At 35.9% G+C, this 22623-nt stretch overlaps 1 protein-coding gene across 2 annotated transcripts; it reads right to left on the bottom strand.

Moving 5' to 3' along the window:
* Positions 1-584: 584 nt before the first annotated feature.
* LOC149014928 (uncharacterized) lies at positions 585-18079 on the bottom strand. 2 transcript variants are annotated; one of them, XM_089155002.1, is made up of 6 exons: positions 17631-18079; positions 13611-13728; positions 13324-13498; positions 7507-7560; positions 7185-7360; positions 585-5633 (listed from the first exon to the last, which is right to left on the bottom strand). In XM_089155002.1, exons 1-6 carry the CDS (start codon positions 18005-18007, stop codon positions 5508-5510), a joined length of 1026 nt encoding a protein of 341 aa, XP_089011128.1. In that variant the 5' UTR covers positions 18008-18079; the 3' UTR covers positions 585-5507. The 2 variants fall into 2 exon arrangements, with proteins under 2 accessions (XP_089011128.1, XP_089011129.1); XM_089155003.1 differs by having other exon boundaries at positions 13611-13725.
* Between the last annotated feature and the right edge of the window lie 4544 nt (positions 18080-22623).

The following is a 22623-nucleotide window of genomic DNA, read 5'->3' as shown; positions in this document are numbered from 1 at the left end:
TAATGATGTTAAGGAAAATCTCACATTGACATTGGACACACATCACCGAAAATCCAACCAACCAACCATTTAAATTGGAATATTTATTTCCTTTCACTTGGGTACGCAGAAGATCCAGAATCAAGCAGCTCACATCTTTTTCTTTCTGTCTCTTTCTTATTTAATTTCTTCACCACCTTCACTTGTAGATATGGTTTGAATCTTTTCTCCTATGGGATCTAAATAGATCCAAACACAATTTACATTTGGACGAAAATCAAATTGTTACCCTTTTAGGTTTACCGTTTACCACATCATATCATAAAAAGTAACAATAAGAAGACGGGTGCAGTTCCATCGGAACAAACAAGCGCTTCCTACTGACACAGGTTTTTAAGAAATGGGTCCCGCTCCCACCTATCCCATTTATAATAGAGTGGGTCAAACGATGTGGGACAATCCACATCCGTTACAGGTCGTTGCTAGGTCATCATGGTTCTTATCAGGTTCTAGATATTTATATCAGATCTTTTACTAAATAAAGAACAATAATATTATATCATTGAATAAGCTTCTGAATCTTAGTATTATTATATGATTTTATATTTATACACACCAGCTCGCTTGCACAATACAGAGAGAGGATAATAAAAGTCTAAATCCCCACAGTATTGAGAGCAAATTTGTTTGAAAGCTAACCATTGTGATTGTATTCATCTCCAGAGATTTAGAACAAGGAACCTCCACAGCAGGTCGAGTTTTCTTTACTTCTCTAATCAAAGGTTAAAAAGAATCAGAAACTGGCCAAGCCCGAATCCAATTCCTGCTGATCCAACATCCATCATTCTGAAAACTACTGAATCTGGGTTTAAACTTCAAAATAGACACCCCTATGACCCTATGGAAGAACAGTGCCAATTCTCTACCACCCAAAGCCACAATCCCTCAGACCCCACCAGGGATGTTGATAGATAATCAAAATCCCTATATGCATCTCATAATAAAATTTTTGAAAAACTTTGATACCATGTGAAATGCTTAGAAACTAATCAGATATGGTCACTATTAGTAATATCCAAGATTCCTTCTGAGAGTCCTTTTCACATGGAATTCTACTCCCTCCTTTCTAAGAGAGACAATTCCAGTTTTAAGTAATCAAACTACCTCTAGGGTTGAAATTCAAACAGTCAATGTTGGATTGTAGCACTGAAGCAAAGGAAGTTGGGTATAACTTCGTTGTCAGCAGTAGCCATCATTTAAAGTTTGATTCCCTACCAAAAGATAACAAAAAAGATTTCCAGAACCAAAAGATCTAACTGAAGAGCTATTGACCATCCAGGTGGTCGACCATTGTCCAACGCTGGATTACAAATCCATCCAACTACCAGAAGAAGAAAAAAGGATTAAAAATCCATCCAATGGTCGGTATACTTGAAGTCAACTTCTTGGCTCTATAGAGAGAAAGCGACCTAACAGGATTCCTGACATGAATTTAATAAAAATCAACCATTGATGGAAAATATGTATTTGTGAACATTTTTAACAATTTCATATCTAACCTAATAATCATGAGACAATTCATAAGCTTCACAGAGGGGCTGGATCAGTGCTTCCAAGAAAGAAAGAACGAAGAGTCACTCTCATAATGAGCACAAAAAATATTAAGAAACCTGCCAGTGGGTTAATGCAGCAAAAAGAGTTTCTGGCACTATAATAAAAAAATATAAAAACAAAAACCGCAGCAGCGAACACAGAAAAACTGATGAACAACATGCAACAGGCAGTATGAGACAAAGCACTAACAGCATAGGCCACAGAAGTAGGCAAAACCTGTTCAACAGTGTATCCACATTCACTGACTTGTTATATATGGAATCTGAAGAAAGTGCTCAATAAGACAATGAATAGCTCCCTCATTTCTCTGTGAATACCAACTAAGCACAGTGTCTGATCATTTGAGACCATTTAATCCATATTCTGTGAAATTTAACTCATGATGTTGAAGATTGATTCTTTACAGGGATTCTGCACTAGTGATCAATTTCCAACCATCAATATGTTTCAAAAAAATGCAATATAACGTGTGGGTAGAAACGAGAGTTTCTTTAAATACCCATGAATAATGCAAATCATCAATAATGGCATACCATTGCAGAAAAGTGAAGATCTGGCAACTAATGCCAATAGCAAGTTTTCATCAGAGTACTAACCACTCATAAGAAACCCCATCCTTGTTCTAATCAGTCAATGTAGGGATGTTGTAAATCACAATATTTATTTGTTCTGCAATGGTTCCAACAAATCGCTATTAAGGGAGGTATAGCTTCAACTGCAGCACAGAATTTTCATTAATCCTGCATGATGGTTAGTTCAACTTCATAAACTTAACATTTACATTAATAATAGGCCCTTCATGCATCTGGAGAGTAACATGAATAATCAAAGTGGATGAATTCTTGGTACTGAGTAATAGAGGTCAAAAATTAATGAAACTTCCACGACTTTAATGAGTCCAAAAACGAAATAAAAGGAGAACAAAAGTATTGGCAGCGTTTCAATTGAAATTTCGGTCATTTCAACACAGATAGAAATGCACTTACAGCAAAATTTCACCCATTTGAGCTGTTTGTGCTCCCTGAAAAGGCCAACCAAGACTCATGGCAAAATATGCTTTGTTCCAGCAAACTTGTGATCATTAAATTGGACTAAAATGAGAACCAGAGCTTTCAAACTATGCCAGTAAATTACAGTCCCCACTCCAAAATTTGCTCAATCAATAAGAAACTCTCATGATTGACAAGCAAGCTTCTGCTGATCTCCTCTAGATTTGACATACTACTGAATTCTCATTAGTCTCTATCATGCTCACGCTCAATCACATGATATTGTACTAATTAACAGAAAGAGACTTAGATTCACTCAGCCTCTAAACCATGAATTAGCAACAAGAAAAATATCTTTTGAACCACAATATGACAGATATCTATTACAACATTACTACCATTAGTTAAAACCCTATAACCACTACACAGTCACCAGGTTGTAAGCCCTGGCTATCTGAAACCTTCAATGCGCTGTTCATTGGTCCTTTAAATCATCTCTCAAATAACATGAAATGAAAAGGTGAGAAGAAACAAGAAAAGGTGAATTTCTAATCCATACCTGGACTCCCAACATTAGTTTAGATTACTATCTCATTGCTTTAAACTTGTGATGCTACTTGAAAGGATGAAGACTTTAGGAGTACAATTTTAGTTTCACAGGCAACAAGAAACTAAGCGGATCAGAATAACTTCATCTCCAACATATATATTTAACTAATTTGCATGACTTTAAAAGCCAACAAGAAACTAAGCGGATCAGAATAACTTCATCTCCTACATATATATATAACTAATTTGCATGACTTTAAAAGCCTCAACTTTACAGTCTAAAAGAAATGAATTAGCGAATTTCAGGAAAGGCACATGGAACACATAGCTGCAAAATTTAAGCCTCCCAAAAAATTGAATTATATATCTAACAATTCTAGAAGACAAAAAAAGGAAAATTTTAAAATGTGTAGGGAGGGGAGAAAGGAGAAAGAATTTCAACTTTAGATTTATTCCAAGATATCTCAATTTTTTTTGAATTGTAACAATCAAATAACCATAACTTTAGCTGTACAGATCACATAAAGTTAACTGGGCTGCCACTCACCAAAAATTTGATCTTCAGTGCGCACACATTAAAATGCTTATATGGAACTTTATGAGAGCTTCTAGAGCTTTTCCCAAGTAACCAGGCTTTAATTGCAAACTTCTTTCGAGTGACCCATGAAACAACAAGACACAACTATATAATGGAGGAACCAAGGTTCAACCTTAATGTAAAATAAGAGAAAATTTCAATCGATGGCCCCAAACCCTCAAAGAAACTCAGTCCTACTGGATCAATTACATGATCTTTCAGAACTGATAGAGAAGCTGGAGTCAAACAAATTCATGAATTAATTTAAAGATCCAAGACCAATTTTAACAGTTCCTAGTCCATTCGAGTTAGTTTTCTTCCCAAAATCAACCTAGTTTTCTGAAAGGTATCTAGTTTCAAACAGTCAACAACTAAATTAATGGATCAAAGGAGATAAAGAAGCATAACAGGACAACCTCCAAGTTTATTTAAGCAGAAAACCTCTGCGAATTTAAATTTTAAGACAAAACAGATTCATGCACAAAAGTCAAATTCCAGGCAAGGCGAGTCTCTCTTTTAGTAAAAATCCCAGACAAACACAAGTGTCAATTTGTTTGACTTTAATCCTCCAATATCAAGTCTTTCCATGAATGATCAACAGCAGTGACTAGGGGGTGAAAGGGCTCCAACACCTAATTCATTCACCATCTAAAAACTAGTACTAAAACTTCGTCCATTGGCGAACCCTAATATCAGATAGTGCAACAAAGTGTAATATAAATGCCCAAATGCTACTGTACCTGCAAGACTTTACCATCTGTAATTTTACAGGAAGCACTAATCTTGTTACCGCCCAAGAAACAAATCTAGAACAGCTTAGGATACATAACATGATGATGATAGTCAGAATGGAGGACCAGTTCATGCACAATACAGAGATGAGAGGTGAATTCCACTGAACATGATTCCACCCTTGAGCCAACAGGCAACAACTACAATATTGAGGACAATGTTCACACTAAATTTTTTTATGATTTTCTCATGCCAATTATTTCCCACCAATTCACCATGAGTCAGTTGAATGGAAACTAAAATTTTATTGAAACACAATGACGATCCAAATCAACACCCATCCACCATGGTAAGACAAATTCACACGCAACAAATAAAATCACGTCTGATGATATAGGTGGTATCTGGAAAAGTATTAACACCAAAAAAGCGTATAAACCAGGGGCAGGCCTTAGTGCAATGGTCTGTGGAACATGGTTGTAGCCTCTGAGGTCAAGGCATCCAAACAGCCTCTCAGCAAAAACTGCAGGGGCAAGCCTGTGTAGAAAAATTACCTCCCCCAGGGACTCTGCTTGTTTGGAAGCCTTCGGCACCAAGTTTGCCCTTTAAAACTATAAATCCATGTAGATTTGTTCTTAAATTGGAACAGAGCCTACGTTTGAAACTCAAAATCTGTTACATTCACGCATAAACCTACACTCTTGATGATCAAATCACGATTCAAAACCTCTTTGACATCAAGGTTCTGCATGATTTCTGAGTGAACAACAGCTGGAAAATGTGATGCCAGAATCTCTTTCCCATTTGAGTATCAGAAAACGAACAATTTAAAATGAAAGTCCTGATGATATCAAGGTTTAGCAATCAAAAACCACAAAAAAGACCATTGGAATGAGTCGAATGACAGAAGGAACTGATTTCCATTCCACTTTTGCTATTGTTCTTTTGCCACTTTGAAGAAGGGTACATAATTTAAGTCAGCTGAACAAAAATTCCAATTTGAAATTACACCCATGACCAAAATTGCCCATTTCCTTGGGTTTAACATAAAAACCGGTTGGAGTAACTCAATGTTCTGTCTTGATGAAATGAGTAGCAAGTAGCTTTGGAACTGTAAACCCATTGAAAAAGTCGACCTCAAAGAGCTCTTTCAGCTTCTCATCACATATTACCCTCCTCTTATCAGATGGATCCTTCATTGACAAGCATAAAACATTGAGGAGTTTTACTTGGAAATGAGAGAACGAATGAGAGAATGCAGGAGGAACTAGGGTAATAAAAGAACTGGATCGGATCCAAATCACTTGTATTTAATTGGAATATGGGAATTGGAAAAGAATATGCATAATGAAAAATATCGGAATATAATCAGATATAAACCTGAGCATTGACGTATCCACTCCAATCATAACTTAAAATTATGATAAAGTTATAAAATAACTACTTTAACACTGTTATATGTCTCCATTCATCTAAATTTTTATGAAAGTAATATTTTAGGTTATTTTAATTAAAAAACATAAGTATAATAAAAGAAGAATTAATCAGGTATAATGTTCGAACTGAATTCAGATAATGATCCATCTGTTACAAATTTCAATAAATTTACAATCTAGAGATGACTAGTAATGGAAAACTATACATAATTTAATAAGTTTTCTATTCACAATTACACAGACCAGCATCAAGAAGTGCCTATGAATGATAAGAAAAGATCTTTAAGTTCTTAGAATTCCACAGCTTACAAGAAACCCTACAAATGACTATAACTATCTTTGCCCGTATGACATGAATAGCCCAGTAAGTCAAATCAAAATTACTATGTAGGATCTTACTTAGGTGCTCAATGTCCAAATAACTTGATGCACAGCATAATGTTTTGAAAACTTGATGGATATAAGCTTCCCGTTAAAAGGGCCACAAAAGAAGCCCATCAAAATGGGCAGATGTTAATCCTGATCTACATCAAGTACAAAAGCAACCATCATAAGTTCACAACTAACTCTATGCTTGCAAGATGGCTTGTGGTTGTTCCAAGGATGATGCATGTCTTCATTTATTTCATTGGAAAGATACTGAGGAACTTGTATGGTATATAACTAGTTTTCTAGTCTAATAGTCTCTCCTTTTGGTTGTTCAATACTTCAAACACAAGGACCATAAAAAAATTACAAATACATGCTACTAAGCAATTTGATAGCCTGCCTATTAAAACCTATGATATGCTCTATGAGTCCACCATTGGATTATTTGGATATTGTACGCAGCTGGTTGTTCAAGTCTAGCAGTCTCTCCCCCTTAGGTTGCTAAATCAGAAGGTTCACAGATAAGTATTGATTCATGACACCAAACAATTTGTTAGTATGCCTTTAAAACTATTATTAGTCCATAAAGCAGACAATGCCACAAGGTACAAATAAAGTTTTAAGAAACAAGTATAAGGAGCATAATCGATGGGCATCTGACATCCTAGTGTAAGAGATTCTTTACCATAAAATTGTCCCCAATCCCTTTCCCACAAAAATAAAAAATAAAATCCCAAGAAAACACAGCAACCTGTCTTATTTGAAGAAGCTATCTTTTAAAAATTATTAAATGAAGGGTACATGTTGGACTCAGAAAAGCTTTTAGAGAAGACATACACAAGAATACATTAGGACTAAAGGGTGAAAAATAAAATTTCTAAGATGTGACTCAATGACCGGTTAGGACAACATACGGTTCAAGAAAGGAGCGACAAATACCTGAAGGTTATTTTGTTTTATGTACTCCCACATTCTCTTTACAACATCCGACCGTGAAAGTTCACTCTCACCAGTGCCAATGAACTTCACTAAGGCCTCAGAAAGTGGAAGAGGAGCAAGAAAACCAGAGCCTCCCCCCTTCTGTCGTTTTTCTTTCGGTTTTGGATCAGTTGAATCTGAAATAGAAATAGCGTATTAATATATGGATAACCCTTTTTTTTCTAACTTAAGCAGATCATGTTATCAAATGGATAAGTAGAACTCCGTCATATGCTAATGAACCAAGTAGAAGAAACAAAAATTGAATAGTTATTAACCTCACCTTCATTTCTCTCTTGCTTCCGTTGCTTTTCTTTTGGTGTTGACTTGTTTTGTGCTGTGAAATATATTGATAACCATTATCAGTGATCTCTTAAGCAATTATGAATTTGTCAATGTTACAGCATTAAAGGTAACGTGAGTACAAACAAGAATAAAAGGTCACACAACATGACAGCATGAAACATTCAGAGAGCAAACTGAATAACAAGACAGCAAATTAACAATCAGAAGATCTGGATGAAGTTAAAAAATCCCAACGGAAGGAAGGTTGTCAAAGCGTCTGCCTAGGCCGCCGCCTTGTCACCTTGGCCCATTTCTAGGTCAAGGCAACCTGGAGTCGCCTAGGCAACACCTTATTGCCTTGCTTGGTGTTGCCTTGGTTTTCGTTGCACTCTATTGCCTAGCATCACATTGACAACCATGCAAGGAAGGATACAAATAACTGGGCTAAGATTAGATATTTATAAGAAAATGATCCCACATTCAATGTAAATGCTTCTAACAGTTACTGCCTAAGAGCCAGAGAGAATACGAAGAGTAAAGAATTACCATGAAATGTAAAATATCCTCCACAAGACCTGAACTTTTTTGTTGAATGCCTAAATTTTTACAGGTCCTTTTAAGAGCCTAATGACACAGTTTATTGTGAAACTGAGACTGAATTGGGGACAGTAGACAGATAAACATCTCAATCACAACATACTGGACCGGAAGATTATCATGAGAACAAGAGGGACTGTTGAATCAAGAAGTAAAACAAAGTTTCCCAAATTTGTTGAAATAACTCTCAGTGGTTTATTCACCCAGGGAAAAAAGAAAAAAGAAAAACAAAGTCACTCTTCGAGGTTCTACATTTTCCTGGTTAAAATTAGGATTATTTGATGCTCAGAAAATTGATTAGTTCCTCTTTTAGCTGACAGGGAGGAAGACCTGTAAGTCCCTACAGTCATCAAAATTCCCACCACATATCACAAGTCGACCTTCTTTCAAGATATGTGATCCTACTACCACAACTTTTCAGATTTTGTTGATTTTGGTAACCCAACTCAATTGCAAAGATTATTTGTGCAACAAATGATAATAGACCAGAATCCAAAGAAGAGGACAAGAGAAGAGAGATGAGAGCTGAAAGAACTGAGAATGGGAAAACTGTGCAATAGTTAAAAAAACTTATTAGTCAACCCCCCTTAAGTACATCAATCAATAGAGATACTAGTGTCATAGTCTGACTCCTATAACAACAAGAAGAATAGAGATACGAGTGTCCTAGTCTGATTCTATCTCAAATATTAAACTATAGACTAACTAATGATATAAATCAACTACATCATGTTGGATAAAGCCCCAAGAGTGAAATATAATGCATTCCCCCTCAAGTTGGAGTTTATTTATCAAAGGCTCCAGCATGGACCAGTAAGGATAGATATAACGAGTGTCCTAGTCTGACTCTAACTCAAATATCTAACTATAAACTAACTAATGATATAAATCAACCATCTCATGTTGGATAAAGCCCCAAGAGTGAAATATAATGCATTCCCCGTCAAGTTGGAGTTTATTTATCAAAGGCTCCAGCATGGACCAGTAAGGATAGAGATTACGAGTCTCGTAGTCTGACTCTAACTCAAATATCAAACTAAAAAACTAACTAATGATATAAATCAACTATATCATGTTGGATAAAACCCTAAGAGTGAAATATAATGCATTCCCCCTCAAGTTGGAGTTTATTTATAAAAGGCTCCAGCTTGGACCAGTAAGCAGAGATATTACATCAACAAGTGTTGAGTATCAGTTGTCAATGCCAGTGAGCACGGAGAGAAGAGACCAGCACTCTAAGGTAACAACATCAACTTAAGTACACAAAACATCAGCAAAACATCAGTATATATAATCTTCCTGTCGAATGAAAATCCAATCAGCAATATAGGCAGCGATGAACATGAACCACAATTCCCAATCACAGCAGCAACAACAATGTCAAAGGCACTTATCAAAGGCTGGTAGAAGTACTCATATTCTCATAGAAAGATACAATGGAGCATCCAACTGCGGCATCGAAAGCCCTTCTTAAGAAAGGCAGGTCGTAAGTAGCATCCTGCTCAAACAAAGGCAGGTATAGAGGGCCCAAACTGAGGTCTCAAATAAGAACTCTAATTATAGATAGGCAATATAGGTTGCTGCAGACCAGACAACATCAAGTGTATCTAGATTAAATAAGCTAAATAATTACTAATAACCAACTAGGCAGTTTAGGTTACAGCAGATCAAAACCGGAAGTATAGGTTATTGTGGATGAGACAAGATCAAGTTTTTGTAAACCAAATAATTATCAATTGTGGTTGAATACAATCTTCAGATAAAATTGTCGCAGAGGGCATGAAGAAATGCTAATAGTAATCTTCAAATAAGAGGCAACACAAGTAATTAACCAATAATCAACAACTCAAAGGGTGAGCATCATAAAAAGTCAATAAACAAGAATCGTGTTGCAACAAAATCCCAGTTAAAATAATCTTCCCATTCAGGAAAGATCCCAACAAAGAGTATCCAATATACTGGATACCTACTCCAATCCCCCAATTATAGTAGCAAATAATTTCCACGCAAATATCAATCATTAAAACCTAATAAGTCAACAGCCGCCTAGCACTAATTGGTGATGTTGGCGGTGCTAAGCCCATGCTCACCAGAATTGTGATCAGGTCCCACCAAATAAGCAAGAATATGGCAAATATAAGCCCCATGGAACTTAAGTAGTTATTGTATGCAAATATTGAGTCAAGATACCTTACTGGTTTCAGTGTGGATCCAGCCAAGTAAACAGTACGCAATGGCAAAAACTAATGTCAAAGTTGGAAATATTTCAATGATAGAAAAGGGGTTAAAGATCCACTTTTAAATACAATATTGGCCAAAGGGAGAACTTGCAATATATCAGAACTTTCAGGAGGGGTAATTGGTAAACAAAAAAGTGATCGGACATGACAGAAATTAATATTTATTGTTTATGGATAAATTAGTTAATAACATGAAATATGGATATGGACCAAATTAAGCATGAAAGACAAGGATATTTAAAAAAACAGATAAATGACATGGAGCATGGACAAGGATAATTATTAGGTAAATAATTTAGAAAAAAAAATGAAAATCTAAGAATAAAGTGATATAAGCAGAAGAATAGGAGAGTTAAACCGAGAAGGGTAGGGAAGGGTAATCACGGCAAAACAAACTCAGATTTCCCTTTTCCATACCCTCTCAAACAGAAACCAAAACAGTATCCAGCAGTTTTACCTCCATATGCAAGCCTGAACCACTCAGCAATTGGAACAGATTGAATGGCTTGAGATGGCAGGGGTTTATAATACATGCTTTAGGGGCAAACTAGGAAAGGTCTATAAGATATGGACCAAGTGGAATAAAGAGAAAAAGAAGGGTTAATATGAGAAAGTTAAATCAAAGTAAAAGAAAGAATGAAAGATAAGGAACTGTAGAGATGATGTTTTTCCATATGAACATGGTAGGATAATTTTTGAGATCTTGCCGAGATTTGGCTAGATATTTCTCTTTCTCCATTTAGCAAGACAAGACGATGTGAGAGATGAGATGACGTGCTTAGCACATATGTTCTCAAGTGTCGACTCTCAAATTGTAACCTTGATCATAGGATTATAGTTTGAACTATAAACATGTTTAATGTATTCGACCAGATCGAATTTCAAACATTGAGTATTACTGCATGAGTGATAATGTGTACAACAGCATCTTAAGGTTTTGCTGCAGCGTAGTTGTTTGACTCATTCCCACTATTTTTCTTCTCATATCTGAGGTCACCAATGTGTTCAAAAGGGCTGAAATAGCCTGAACAAGAAGTTTCAACCCCAAATGACCCCTAATACCCCTCAAGTTGGAAAAAGTTCCACCAACTCAGCAAGATCTTGCCAAGATCTCCAGACAACTCTCTTTTTTGAGTTGGGGAGATGGGCCTTCAGATGGAGATCTTGAACCATGCTACAACTCAAAAGAACCTAATTTAGTTTATACTTCTCTTACCCACAAAGATGCTTCACCCTAAAATTTATGATGGCCTATTGTAATACCGGGCCTATTGAAGAATTGGAAAATGCCAATCTTGGCAGTAGTAGAAGCTCAGATCCAGTGTCTGCAGAGCCCTAAGGACCCTCAACAGAAATAATCCATCAGCACATGCTCACTAAATCGAAGCAAATCAGCTAATCACAGACAACCACATTATCAAACTGGCAAACCAGAAGATGGCAGAGAAACCAGCACCTAATCACAGATATAACCCCAAATTATAATTTTTCTTTTTACAAACATGGGAAATCAGCAGCTGTAGACACCAATACATATCTTCAATTGATCAAGGTGAGTTTCAATTGTCGCCAAGAATGGAACAACAGAAACATCGATGATTCTTAAAAATCCAGGGAGAGATGGACCCAGAATAGTGGTGTGACTTTCTTATAGAAGAAGATGATGCCCCAATAGTTAAAGTAGATCGGTTGGCCAGTTTCGTAGAAACCAGAAAATGATTGGAAGAATATCTCCCAAGAAAAAGGATCTCAACCCCTGGTTTTGGAGAACCCAAAGAGCAGCAGCTGGAGAAATAACAAGGACCAGCAAATAGAATGAACAGACCTCCTAGCAAATAATACTGGTATGATTGAAACAGCAGGAACTTTTCTTCTTCTTTTTCGACTAACAGACTCTTCTCAGATATGCAAATTTTATTGCTTTTCTTTCTTCTTCTTATTCTTCATTGCTGCGGTACCACATAACAGAAGATAATTCAATGGGCGTACCCGTTACCAAAGCCTTCTGCACAAGTAGAGTCCCCTCAACAAATTTTCCTGGAAGGTTGTTTCAACTTTCAATGCCTTGACCTTGGGGGTGCAACTGTGGTCCGCCAACCGTTGTGCCAAGGCTCGCCCCTTAACAGAAGATAATTCAATCCAGAATTTAAATAAATGAAAGGGAAGAACTGTCAAAAGATATTCGATCATTTTCCAGCCGCCTTATTTATAAGAGTTCATTACATGCACCCCTCCTGGTTTTGCAACGAAACTCATGAGTTTGAAAGCAGTGTTCCATGGAAAATTATCATCTCAAATCCAGTGCATGGTACAACGTCAAATGCACCACGTGGGTTCACAGGGCAGTACACAAGTTTAACCAGAAGTTTGTGTTCCATCTGTTCCTGAATAGCTTCCACATCCATGGAGACTACATTAGTAGAATATATAATTTCTGGGAAAGAATGTTTAATGGTTTTTAGATTGAAGAGGGAATCTGTACCCTTCCTAAGCAAGAAAGATTCAACAGATGGCAGAAGTGGGGATATGTTAAAATATAGCAACAATAAAAGCATCCATCTGGAGACAGAAATTCAGTATCACTTGTCATGAAAAGCCACACACATAATTTAATTCAACAGCTAGTCCAATTTCATTACAAGAATCAGGTTGTTGACAAAGATGAGCAAGGAGATATAATGAAAAAAAACCTAATCTGGAATATTTCTGGAAACATCCCACAATTCCCCTCCGTTTTTGCATCCAAGAGTGTCCAATTTTATCAATAACCATTGAGGTTAGTAAGTTCATGAAACATTAAACCATTTGACGCCTCTGGGTTCTGATGAACTTTAAGTCATTAAGTAGGCCAGCTCACTATGAGTCAAAGTCCCTCATATATCCATTTAGACTGGTGGCAGCATTCTGTGTTTGACAACTAAACTACCAAATAATTATCCATATGCATATCTACTCTACAGATAAACAAATAGGAATACCATCTTCTGAATCCAATGGCCAGATATGCTTTGACAGAGCTTTATTCATTTGAAACATGTTAATGGAATCAACACGAAAAAGTTCTTGCAATCTTTCATCACAAATTATGTTTCGTCTATTGCTTGGATCTTGCAAATTGTTCTCTCGAATGTAGGCCCAGATTTGCTTGACAACCTAAAACCAAAATAAAAGAGCAAAAGAAGCTGAGTACCAAAACTCCATCATCCACCAAAGTGACAAAGCAAAGAAGGATCAAAGAAATTTTAGAAACTTCCTAAAAATATACCTCAGTTCTAGCCAACTCCGACACTCCAACAAATTTTTGAAGTTGAGGAGACAAAGCACATAATTTGGTAAATCCACCACCTCTTTTCTTTACCTCTTTGGTAGGTTTGCTTGTCCTGCTTAATAATGTTAAGTAACAACATATTTAACATTCAGAATAGAATAAAAGTGACAGCTATTAAACCAATATTTCTAATGCCATCATTGGGATGTCCGATCAATAATTTTTCAACAACAAGAATATATGAGACAATTTTCTATATCAAATATTAAAAACAAGAATTAAAAAGTAAGCATCTGTAACATTAAGAGGTTATTAGTGTTGCAGGGGTATATCTGTCAGTATCCCTATGTCTCATGTCCTTATCAGTATTCTCATTATAGCTATTAATGATAAAAAGATCTCCCCACAAAAAAAAATTAGAGTTTTTTCTCTCGCTGCTTCTTCTTGCTGAAACTCGGTTTCTGATACTGTGTGACAGTATCAGAGCATTGATTTAGTAACAGTTGTTCTATCTCAGCAAAGAAAAATGGGCCAAACAAGGCTAAAGAAACTATTTCGAGGATTGTTTGGCCCATTTTTCTGTGAGCTATTTCAAAAATCCTATTTATTGGGGTAGATCAAAGTAAAATTTTGTTGCAACGATAATGTTGCTCCATTGTGGCAAAGTGATGATGGGATCAAACCTCCTCTCTAACAAAGCAGGGTATGACTGTAAATTATGACCCTCCTCATGCACTGGGTGTGCTATCTTCTTATCAATGTGAAATTCTGGGGATGTATTCTCTATATCGGAGTGACTATAGCAGACTGCCCTAGCCCTCTGTGATTTTTCGGGTTTCATGTACCCTATGACTGACTGTTTTTGGTGTGTTAAGTGATTCGCTGTTGGAGATAAGGGAGTGGATGCCAAAAAACACTACATAGCGTTGTAGCACAAGTTGTAAGGCTAAGATATGAAATAGATTAGGTTTTGGTCTAGGATACAATGGGGGGCCACATGGATGAGGAAAGACAATGAGTCAAGTTGAAGGTGAAAGGTCAGATTCAAGAAGAGAAGAATAGGTCAAAATTAAAGAAGATAGGGGAAGAAGAGAAAAAAATGGGAAAGGAAGAGAAAGGACAGGTGAGATAAAGAACTCACCTTGATGGGGAGGAAAAAGGAGATACTCAATGCAGTACCTGAGCTAGCAAGCTTCAAATTTGTTTCTTCAATCCAACCTCAATGCTACATTTGTTAGCTACAGAGGTAGCATTTAAAGACAAGAGTAATTGTGGAAGCAATTAAAGTCTAGAAACTAAAACCAATAAAAGCGGTGGTGGATATTGTGTTGATAGATAAGACCCAAGTGGGGATTAATACCAAATTAGAATCATGGAGAGTAGCTTTGAAATCAAAAGGCTTTAAACTTAATAGATCAAAGATAGAATATCTAGTTTATAACTTTAGTCATGATCGGGCAAATGATGAGGTGGTGATACTTGACGATAAAGAGATTCCTCAGAGTGATTGTTTTTGGTACCTAGGTTCAATCATAAGTAAAAGATGGAGAGGTGCGTCCGAGGTCTTATGTGATCGGCATATTCCATTAAAGCTTAAAGGAAAATTTTATAGGACTGTTGTTCGACCAGCTATGATGTACGGTGCAGAGTGTTGGGCTGTTAAAAAGAATCATATAGATAAACTCAGTGTAGCAGAAATGAAGATGCTAAGATGGATGAGTGGCAAAATTAGGATGGATAAAATAAGAAATGATCATATTAGAGTTGGTCTAGGAGTTGCTCCCATAAGTGATAAGCTTCGAGAAAGTCGTTTGAGGTGGCATGGCCACGTTCAACGAAGACCTATAAATGCCCCTGTATGGAGAAGTGATATAATCCATATTGAAGGAACTAGAAGAGCTAGAGGTAGACCTAAGATAACCTTAGGAGAAGTGGTGAAAAAGGATATGTATAGCTTAGGCCTTGTATCTAGCATGGCCTCAAACATAACGGATTGGAGGGCAAGAATCCATGTAGCCAACCCCATTTAGTTGGGACAAGGCTTATTGTTGTTATTATATATTATAAACTAAAACCAAGAAAATAGTAATTACTTAGCCATTAACTCTTTGATTGTCATAGAAAACTCAAAAATGACTCCTCAAAAAACTTAAAAACTCAAAAGAACACATAGTTAAGCCTTGGAATTGGAAAAGGCAAAAATATTGAGGAGCACTAAATGACATCAGACTATTCCAGTGGCATCTTGAGCTTGCCTACAAGGGCCCAGCCAATGAAGAAAGTCTTGTACATGGTTTTGCCTAGCTAAATCCACAATTGTGCTTGGTATTGCCTTTGCAGTTTGGGTGTAGTGCCAATGTAGACCAAAATAACATAAAGGATCTTCTTCGGCCACAGCATCACTTTGTTGTCTATGAAATATTACGGGCTCTTTGTATGGCTGTCAATGCCATGTTTCACACCATTCTGTGAGTAGAAAAGAGTACTACAAGCACAAAATAGTACAACAAGCAGACCCATTTGCATGCTAGCTGCATGTGCTTTTCAATTTAGATCTTGAGTTCGTGATTTTTTGAAACCTCCATACATCAATAATTATGAGCAAAACGGAAAAGTAGGAATCTTGGGCTTGCTTTCACCAGTATCATGAAGTATCAGTGAGATCTCTTTGTTCAACAAGTATTCAAGAACTAAAATCAACATTCAGAAATTCTGCATCCTCAGGACTGAAGCTAGACTTTGGAGCAGATATAAGCAGACTCTAAACTTGATGAGGATCTCAGACCTAGATCAGAATACCAACTGATGTTTTGGTGTTTACCAAGAAAACAAACAAAATGCCTCAAACTGGCCTTTTAGAAGCATTAGGGATATTGAGGCACAACAGCTTGTTCTTCCAAAAAATAAAGGGTGGAAACTTGGAGGAAACTATAGACTTCCTCATTGTAACTGACAAAAGGAATCAAGGAAAGAGGGACCGGAAAGGCTAAAGCAAAATGAAAGCTAATATTATGTGTTAACCATCAGAGTTGTTCCATTGCAAAAGATAAGGGATGTCGCAGAAAAACTCAAAGGGTACTTTTGCTTAAATCATTTTAGTAAATGTTACCGCAGAATGCAGGGGCTAAACTGTATGAACGGAAGAATAAGGTTCAGAACAGGAACAGGAGTTAGGTAGCATTGAGGAACAACCATAGGTACTAAGAGAGACAGCTAATATGAATGGCAGGCATTAAACAGTTCTATAAGACTTGGAAAGGGTAAACTTTAGTAGAAAGCAAGGATCATGCGTGTATGGTTTGGTGGACAGAACAAGGATTACTAATAATGCTACCAGTGCTAGTAAGAGAGCTGACAATTTTTCCACGGCCAACCCCTTAGAAATTTGGGGAGGATAGTGCGAGAGACTTCCAATTTTTTTTTGCACAAACTAGAAAATAAACTCTTGATAAGGATTAGTAGTAATTAATCAAACAAAATAAACGAATCTCATATAAAATTAGGTTGATGCTATAGATTTCACATAAGAGCAGCATATAAAAATGAAAATTACAGTAAGTTTACTTCAGTCAATTAAATAAATTTACTTTGATGCAAGTGAATTTGGGCATAATTTAATGGATAATTGATCTCCAATGCATGCTGAAATCATGTTCATGTTCAACGGGTATGCCCTAGACATAGTAGAATGGAGGAACTGTAGGTTTCATAAGGCCTTGCTGAATTGGGTTACATAAAAGATAAAGAAGAAGAAAACAAAGACTTACATCAAGAATTAGACTACATACATCACCCAATTGAATGAAAAAAAAAATTTGCCCATAAACATGCATACGATTAGAATGTGGCAAAACATAACAAGTACACACCTTTTGTCCAATTATGAAGAATGCACAATAGAAATCTTATCAGTGGCTTAAACCAGGAAACCAACCGAAAGCACAACACCACCACCACCTACATCATGGAAGCGGGGAAAAAAATAATCGAAAACAGAAAGAAAGAAAAAACACTCACGCTTTTTTCCCGCTGCCACTTCCATTTCTCGGTTTTTCATCTTCATCTACTTCTCCTCCTACATCGTCATCTTCTTCTTCAGAATCGGAATCACTACTATCTTCGGATTTTATTTTCCGCTTACCACCATTGTCAGCTCCTGCATTTCCGTCCTCTTCGTTCTCCTCCTCTTCTTCTTCGTCTACTTCCTCAGCTTTCTCCAGTTGGCTCTGGAGAAAGAGGTCGACTTGCTCTCTAATAAACGCTTTCTTGTCTGATAAATCGATTTCAAACTCTTCTTCTAACTTCCGACGAACAATAGCGGTGGTGGTTGTGTTTAGGTCTGAAGTTCTGAGAAACTCATGAAGCCTTACGACAAGCTCTGAGTCAGACACCATTGTTCTGCAAATCCCTCTCTCTCTCTCTCTCTCTCTCCCCCTCGCTCTCGCTCTCGCTCTCGCTCTCTCTCTCTCTCTCTCTCCCCTCTCTCTCTCTCCTTGCGCTTCGCTTCGCAAGACCAGAGAGAGTAATTACCAATTTATGAGAACAAAATAAATTGCCTTATTTCGTGATTCGTGACATGGGGATTCTGGGGTGGAATGGCCTATTGGGTAAGGACGAAATTAACGAGGTGAACTGAAGTGCGTGCGATGGTATCTTCCAGGGGGACATTTATGGAAATACATAAAAGTTAGTGGAGCCGTATGTCGTTGTCTGAAAAGAAAATCCTGTCTTCCAGAACGCCTATTAATGTCACTTGACGAAATTACCCTTTGACGTACCTTTCCGGGTTTTCCCCATTTGGCTAGAAGCATTTTGAAATTGGACCGGGATTCGACTCGGAAATAGAACCTGGTTCCGGTTCTTTTCCATATTGATCGGGTCCACCTCAATTCAATCGAACAACCAAACCCTCCTTCGTTTTTTTGCCATAAAAAACCCTAGACACAATCAAGAGGAAATCACACTATAAATCTATAGAGAGTAATATATATTTTCACTTTCACCAAAAAAAAAAAAAATGTTTCTAGTAACATGTATTGTCTATACACTTTTTACACTCCAAAACCTCTTTTCAACGATATACCATTAGATCATGACTTATGAGTACGTCTAATTTGAGTTTGTTCTTTAAGATTTATTCACATAGAAGTTATATTTTTCAATTGCAATATTTAAAAACATTAAATGATTTGTTTCCATTTCTAAGTAAATGATTAAGGCAAGATTTGAATCTCTAAGGCCTGTTTGATTACATGAGTCTGGAGATTTTAAATATCTATAAATTTCAAATCTGTGAAGTCATAATTCATAAAATTAACTATTTGGTCGTAGAATAAGATTTGTATTTTTTTTTTTTTTTTTTTTTTTTTTTTTTTTAGTAATTTTTTTTTTTTTTTATTTTTTTTTTTGTTTTTTTTTTAAAATATTTTTTTTTTTTGTTTAACACGTGTTATATTCTGTTTTTTGTTCTTTTTCAAATCTTTGAATTCATTTAACCACAAATAGCCCTAAGTAAATGGTGTTAAGTTGTTAACTATATATTAGTTGTTGTGTATGTTAATATGATAATTGCTAATGTTACAATCAATATAGTTTTCGTGTAATTTATTTTCTGTCTGAAAAAAATATAAGATTCCTCCAACTCCACAAAAAGAAAAAGAAAATTCATTTTCCAGTGGGTTTTTCTATTCTTCCTTTTTGTTGGTCAAATCTGCATATGAAATCACCATATGATTGTACTTTCCTTTGATGAATTTCAACCATTATAAGGTCTTGATGTTTATTGAAAACAATTCTTACCTTACAATGAGTGTAGAAAAACAACTGGGTTTTGTATTTTGAAGTCTAATAACTTTCAACGTAGTAATGACTTATGGTCCAGTGTTTATTTCTTGACCGGTCTAATTTGAATTTCAATTTCGATTGAAATGGTCAATCTCTACCTGTCTCATACGTTATTCCAATCAACTTTGATTTTGTAGAAATTCTAAAAAGAAAAGCTAATACCAAGTTGATTTTTTTTTTTTTTTGGTAATCAATACCAAGTTGATTTACTTATAAGTTTTAGCATAACAGAGAAGTGTGTTGATACATTTAGCCAAAGAAGATGGGAAATTAAAAATATATAAAATGATCCACTAGGCCAAAGGCATTGCGTGCTCGTGTTTATCAAGCATCTAGCCATGTCCCAACGTGAAGCAACTTCTCCATGGTATGCCTCATCAACACTCAATCTATTGTTTCCTCTTTAAGCCATCAAAACTCAATCAAACCTATTAAATGCACAATAAATCCAACCCTTTTTCGAGTCCAGATCTGCACCCCGTCAGGGGAGCGCCCTGTGCTCCTCGACAGGTTTTCCACCAAAAAAATATGTAGGACCCACAATGATGGATGATTTTTTTTAATAAGTTTTATGATTTTAACCTGTGGGGGCCCACATGTTTTTATGGTGAAAAACGTGGAGAGCCATGTGAGTTGGACTTCCTTTTGCTCAATGACCTTCTTACCTAATAGACTACCCATCGGACTCGTGCATGCTAGGCCCAGGGGATGGATCGGAGAAGCGCATCGGAGTGGAGGAACGGCGGAGATCCACTAGCCCTAGAATGATAGACTCTTTATTAATTACCTCGTTGAAACATTTCATAACATGGCTAACATGAAGTAAAAATTACTGACAACAAGATTGAGATATGTAGATCTGGGCATGTTTCATTGTTCCATCTTGTATATTGTTGGAGCCTGTGAAATATCTGGTGCTAGAAGGACTACAAAATTATGAAGCTTTCTTCTATGTTTTTATATAAACTTATATTATATTATAAATTTGTAACGCGGAACACAACAAGCTCATGTATTTGGCATTGACTTTTCGAATATTGTTATATATATATATATATATATATATATTATAGTTGGTTTATGTTTACTATTTTCTTCATGTCACTGGGGCTCAATATGGTCCTCCTTGACCAACAATTAATTATCATTTCTCACAACATTTCATATTTACATTTATAAACTTTGAGTCGATGTTTAAATTTAAAACTAAACTTTATTGTTATTCAATCTTTGTGATCGATAGTGATTAAACGATTTTGTAAATAAAGTTTATATTAATTTATTATTATCTTAGAGATGTGATTGTGAACACCATTAAGATTTCTTTTTAATAATATTTTTGTTATTGATACTATTAGTGAAATATTGTGCATACATATCTGAGTTATTTATTATAAATTTCTTAGTGTTATTGTATGGATGGCGAAGGAGCATTTAATTTTTCTGTTTTTAGGGGTCAGAGGAAGTCTTTGATGACAAATATCTATCTCCCAAATAACATACTATTTGAATCTTATTTAGTGGATCAAATCCCAATATCTTTCATATAGTTTTCTATTTAGGTTATACTATTTAGTTTGAATTTTCAATATTATTTTACATAAAAATTTCCCCATATTATTTTTTTTTTCTAATAAAATATTTCAAAGTTGAGGTTCGGAAAAGAAACATTTCAAGTTTAATCCAGTAACCAAAACATTAATTTTTTTTTTTTTTTATTTTCAAGCATTAATTTAAGTTTAAATACACCGTTTTTTTTTTTTTTTTGGTAAGAAGTTTGATAGAAGATTGTATTATTTTCGTATCTTTATAATCTTTACCATGAATTTAAGAGGAGAATTCACTTTTAAGCATGCTTAAAAAGTAAACAAGAGACAAACTTTTATCTGCAGCAGCTGTATAAGTTGCAACCAATGGTTTGGATTTTTCCATGTAGTTAGAAAGAAATCCAATGGTGTCAAATAAAAAGTGGGGGTTTAGTTGTAAATGTGTATATTTTTGTCAATTTACATTCGATGGTTTTATATTTTCAAAATTTATAAAATAGAACCCCTAACTCTACTTGACTTTAATCCCTCATTTTGCAAGTCATAGTTTAACAATTTACTTCCCCATTGTCTTCCTCGAGCTCTAATGCAGAGATTGAAGTGTACAATAAATCCAAAGTAGGAGTCATGCACGTGTTTTTCCTAAAAGCATAATAATCAATAAAGATAATAAAAAGATTGATCTAAATCAAGAGGCTCATTGGTCTTCACTTAGGTTAGCTTATTGAATCTCATGGGTTTCACAAAAGTAATGATATTTGGTGCATGAGAGAATTTCTTGCTCACATTACTAAAAATGTTCGGTCGATTTCTTAGTATTCGATGTTGTTCATAGGAAGAAGACCTTTTGAGAGTTCCGTCTTTGTAAGGCTCACACCAATCTAGTGCTTTCTATGCTTCTTGGTCATCTGCAATGCCATTATTATCTTACCAAAACTCTGTTTTTTTTCTTCTTTTTTTCGCTAATTTCATAAACGCTAATATAAAACGAGAAAAATATACTTACAACTAAACCCCAATTATTTATTTTACAGCATTAAATTTCTTTCTGAATATATGCAAATCCAGACCATTGACTGCAATTTAAAGCCGTTGCAGTAAATAAAAATCCCACCAGAGCCGGATCAAAGGTGGACCATATAGAGTGGTATAAAGGCACTCTCTGTTGAGATCATGATCCACGTGGCGCGGTTGCCATTTGACCTCTTTTCCGTTCGTTACCCGAATTTTTTTTTTGAACATTTTCCCGATTTGCCGAATTCAATATGGATATCCGATTATTGACATGTTTAAACTACTTGCATCATCTTTAAACCGTCTGATCTACTCATGATCAAGTGAGATTCCAATTAAGAGCTTTATACACCGTAAACCTGTGCTCCGCGGGACACAATGTCTTTCCCTCTAAGAGGATTATGGATTTAAAGTTTCTTCGAAGAAAGGTATTCCGTAACGCCGTAGCACACCCTAAACCCGAAGTCTATTAAGTCTTGAATCAGACCAAAATCGGAAGTCGGCGGAGATCTATTGACTCCAAAAGTAGCTTCCGCAGATTTTTGTTGCACGAAAGCCACTTAAAACGCGAGACTGCAATGTGACCGTTCTTACCGGTATCGGAA

This window comes from Hakea prostrata, chromosome 5 (genome assembly GCF_041222555.1).
Source record: "Hakea prostrata isolate BN-2017 chromosome 5, UWA_Hpros_2, whole genome shotgun sequence".
NCBI lineage: Eukaryota > Viridiplantae > Streptophyta > Magnoliopsida > Proteales > Proteaceae > Hakea > Hakea prostrata.
The sequence above is the reverse complement of the archived record's forward strand: the minus strand, read 5'-3'. Positions and strand labels throughout refer to the sequence as shown.

What these genes read in the sequence shown, in the direction of transcription:
- LOC149014928 (XM_089155002.1), bottom strand. Translation starts at nt 18,007, where the DNA reads ATGGTGTCTGACTCAGAGCTTGTCGTAAGGCTTCATGAGTTTCTCAGA. An exon ending in AGTGGCAGCGGGAAAAAAGC is followed by an intron (nt 13,729 to 17,630) that starts GTGAGTGTTTTT and finishes AACATTATTAAG; the next exon opens with CAGGACAAGCAAACCTACCA. An exon ending in GAAGCAAGAGAGAAATGAAG is followed by an intron (nt 7,361 to 7,506) that starts GTGAGGTTAATA and finishes TTTCTATTTCAG; the next exon opens with ATTCAACTGATCCAAAACCG.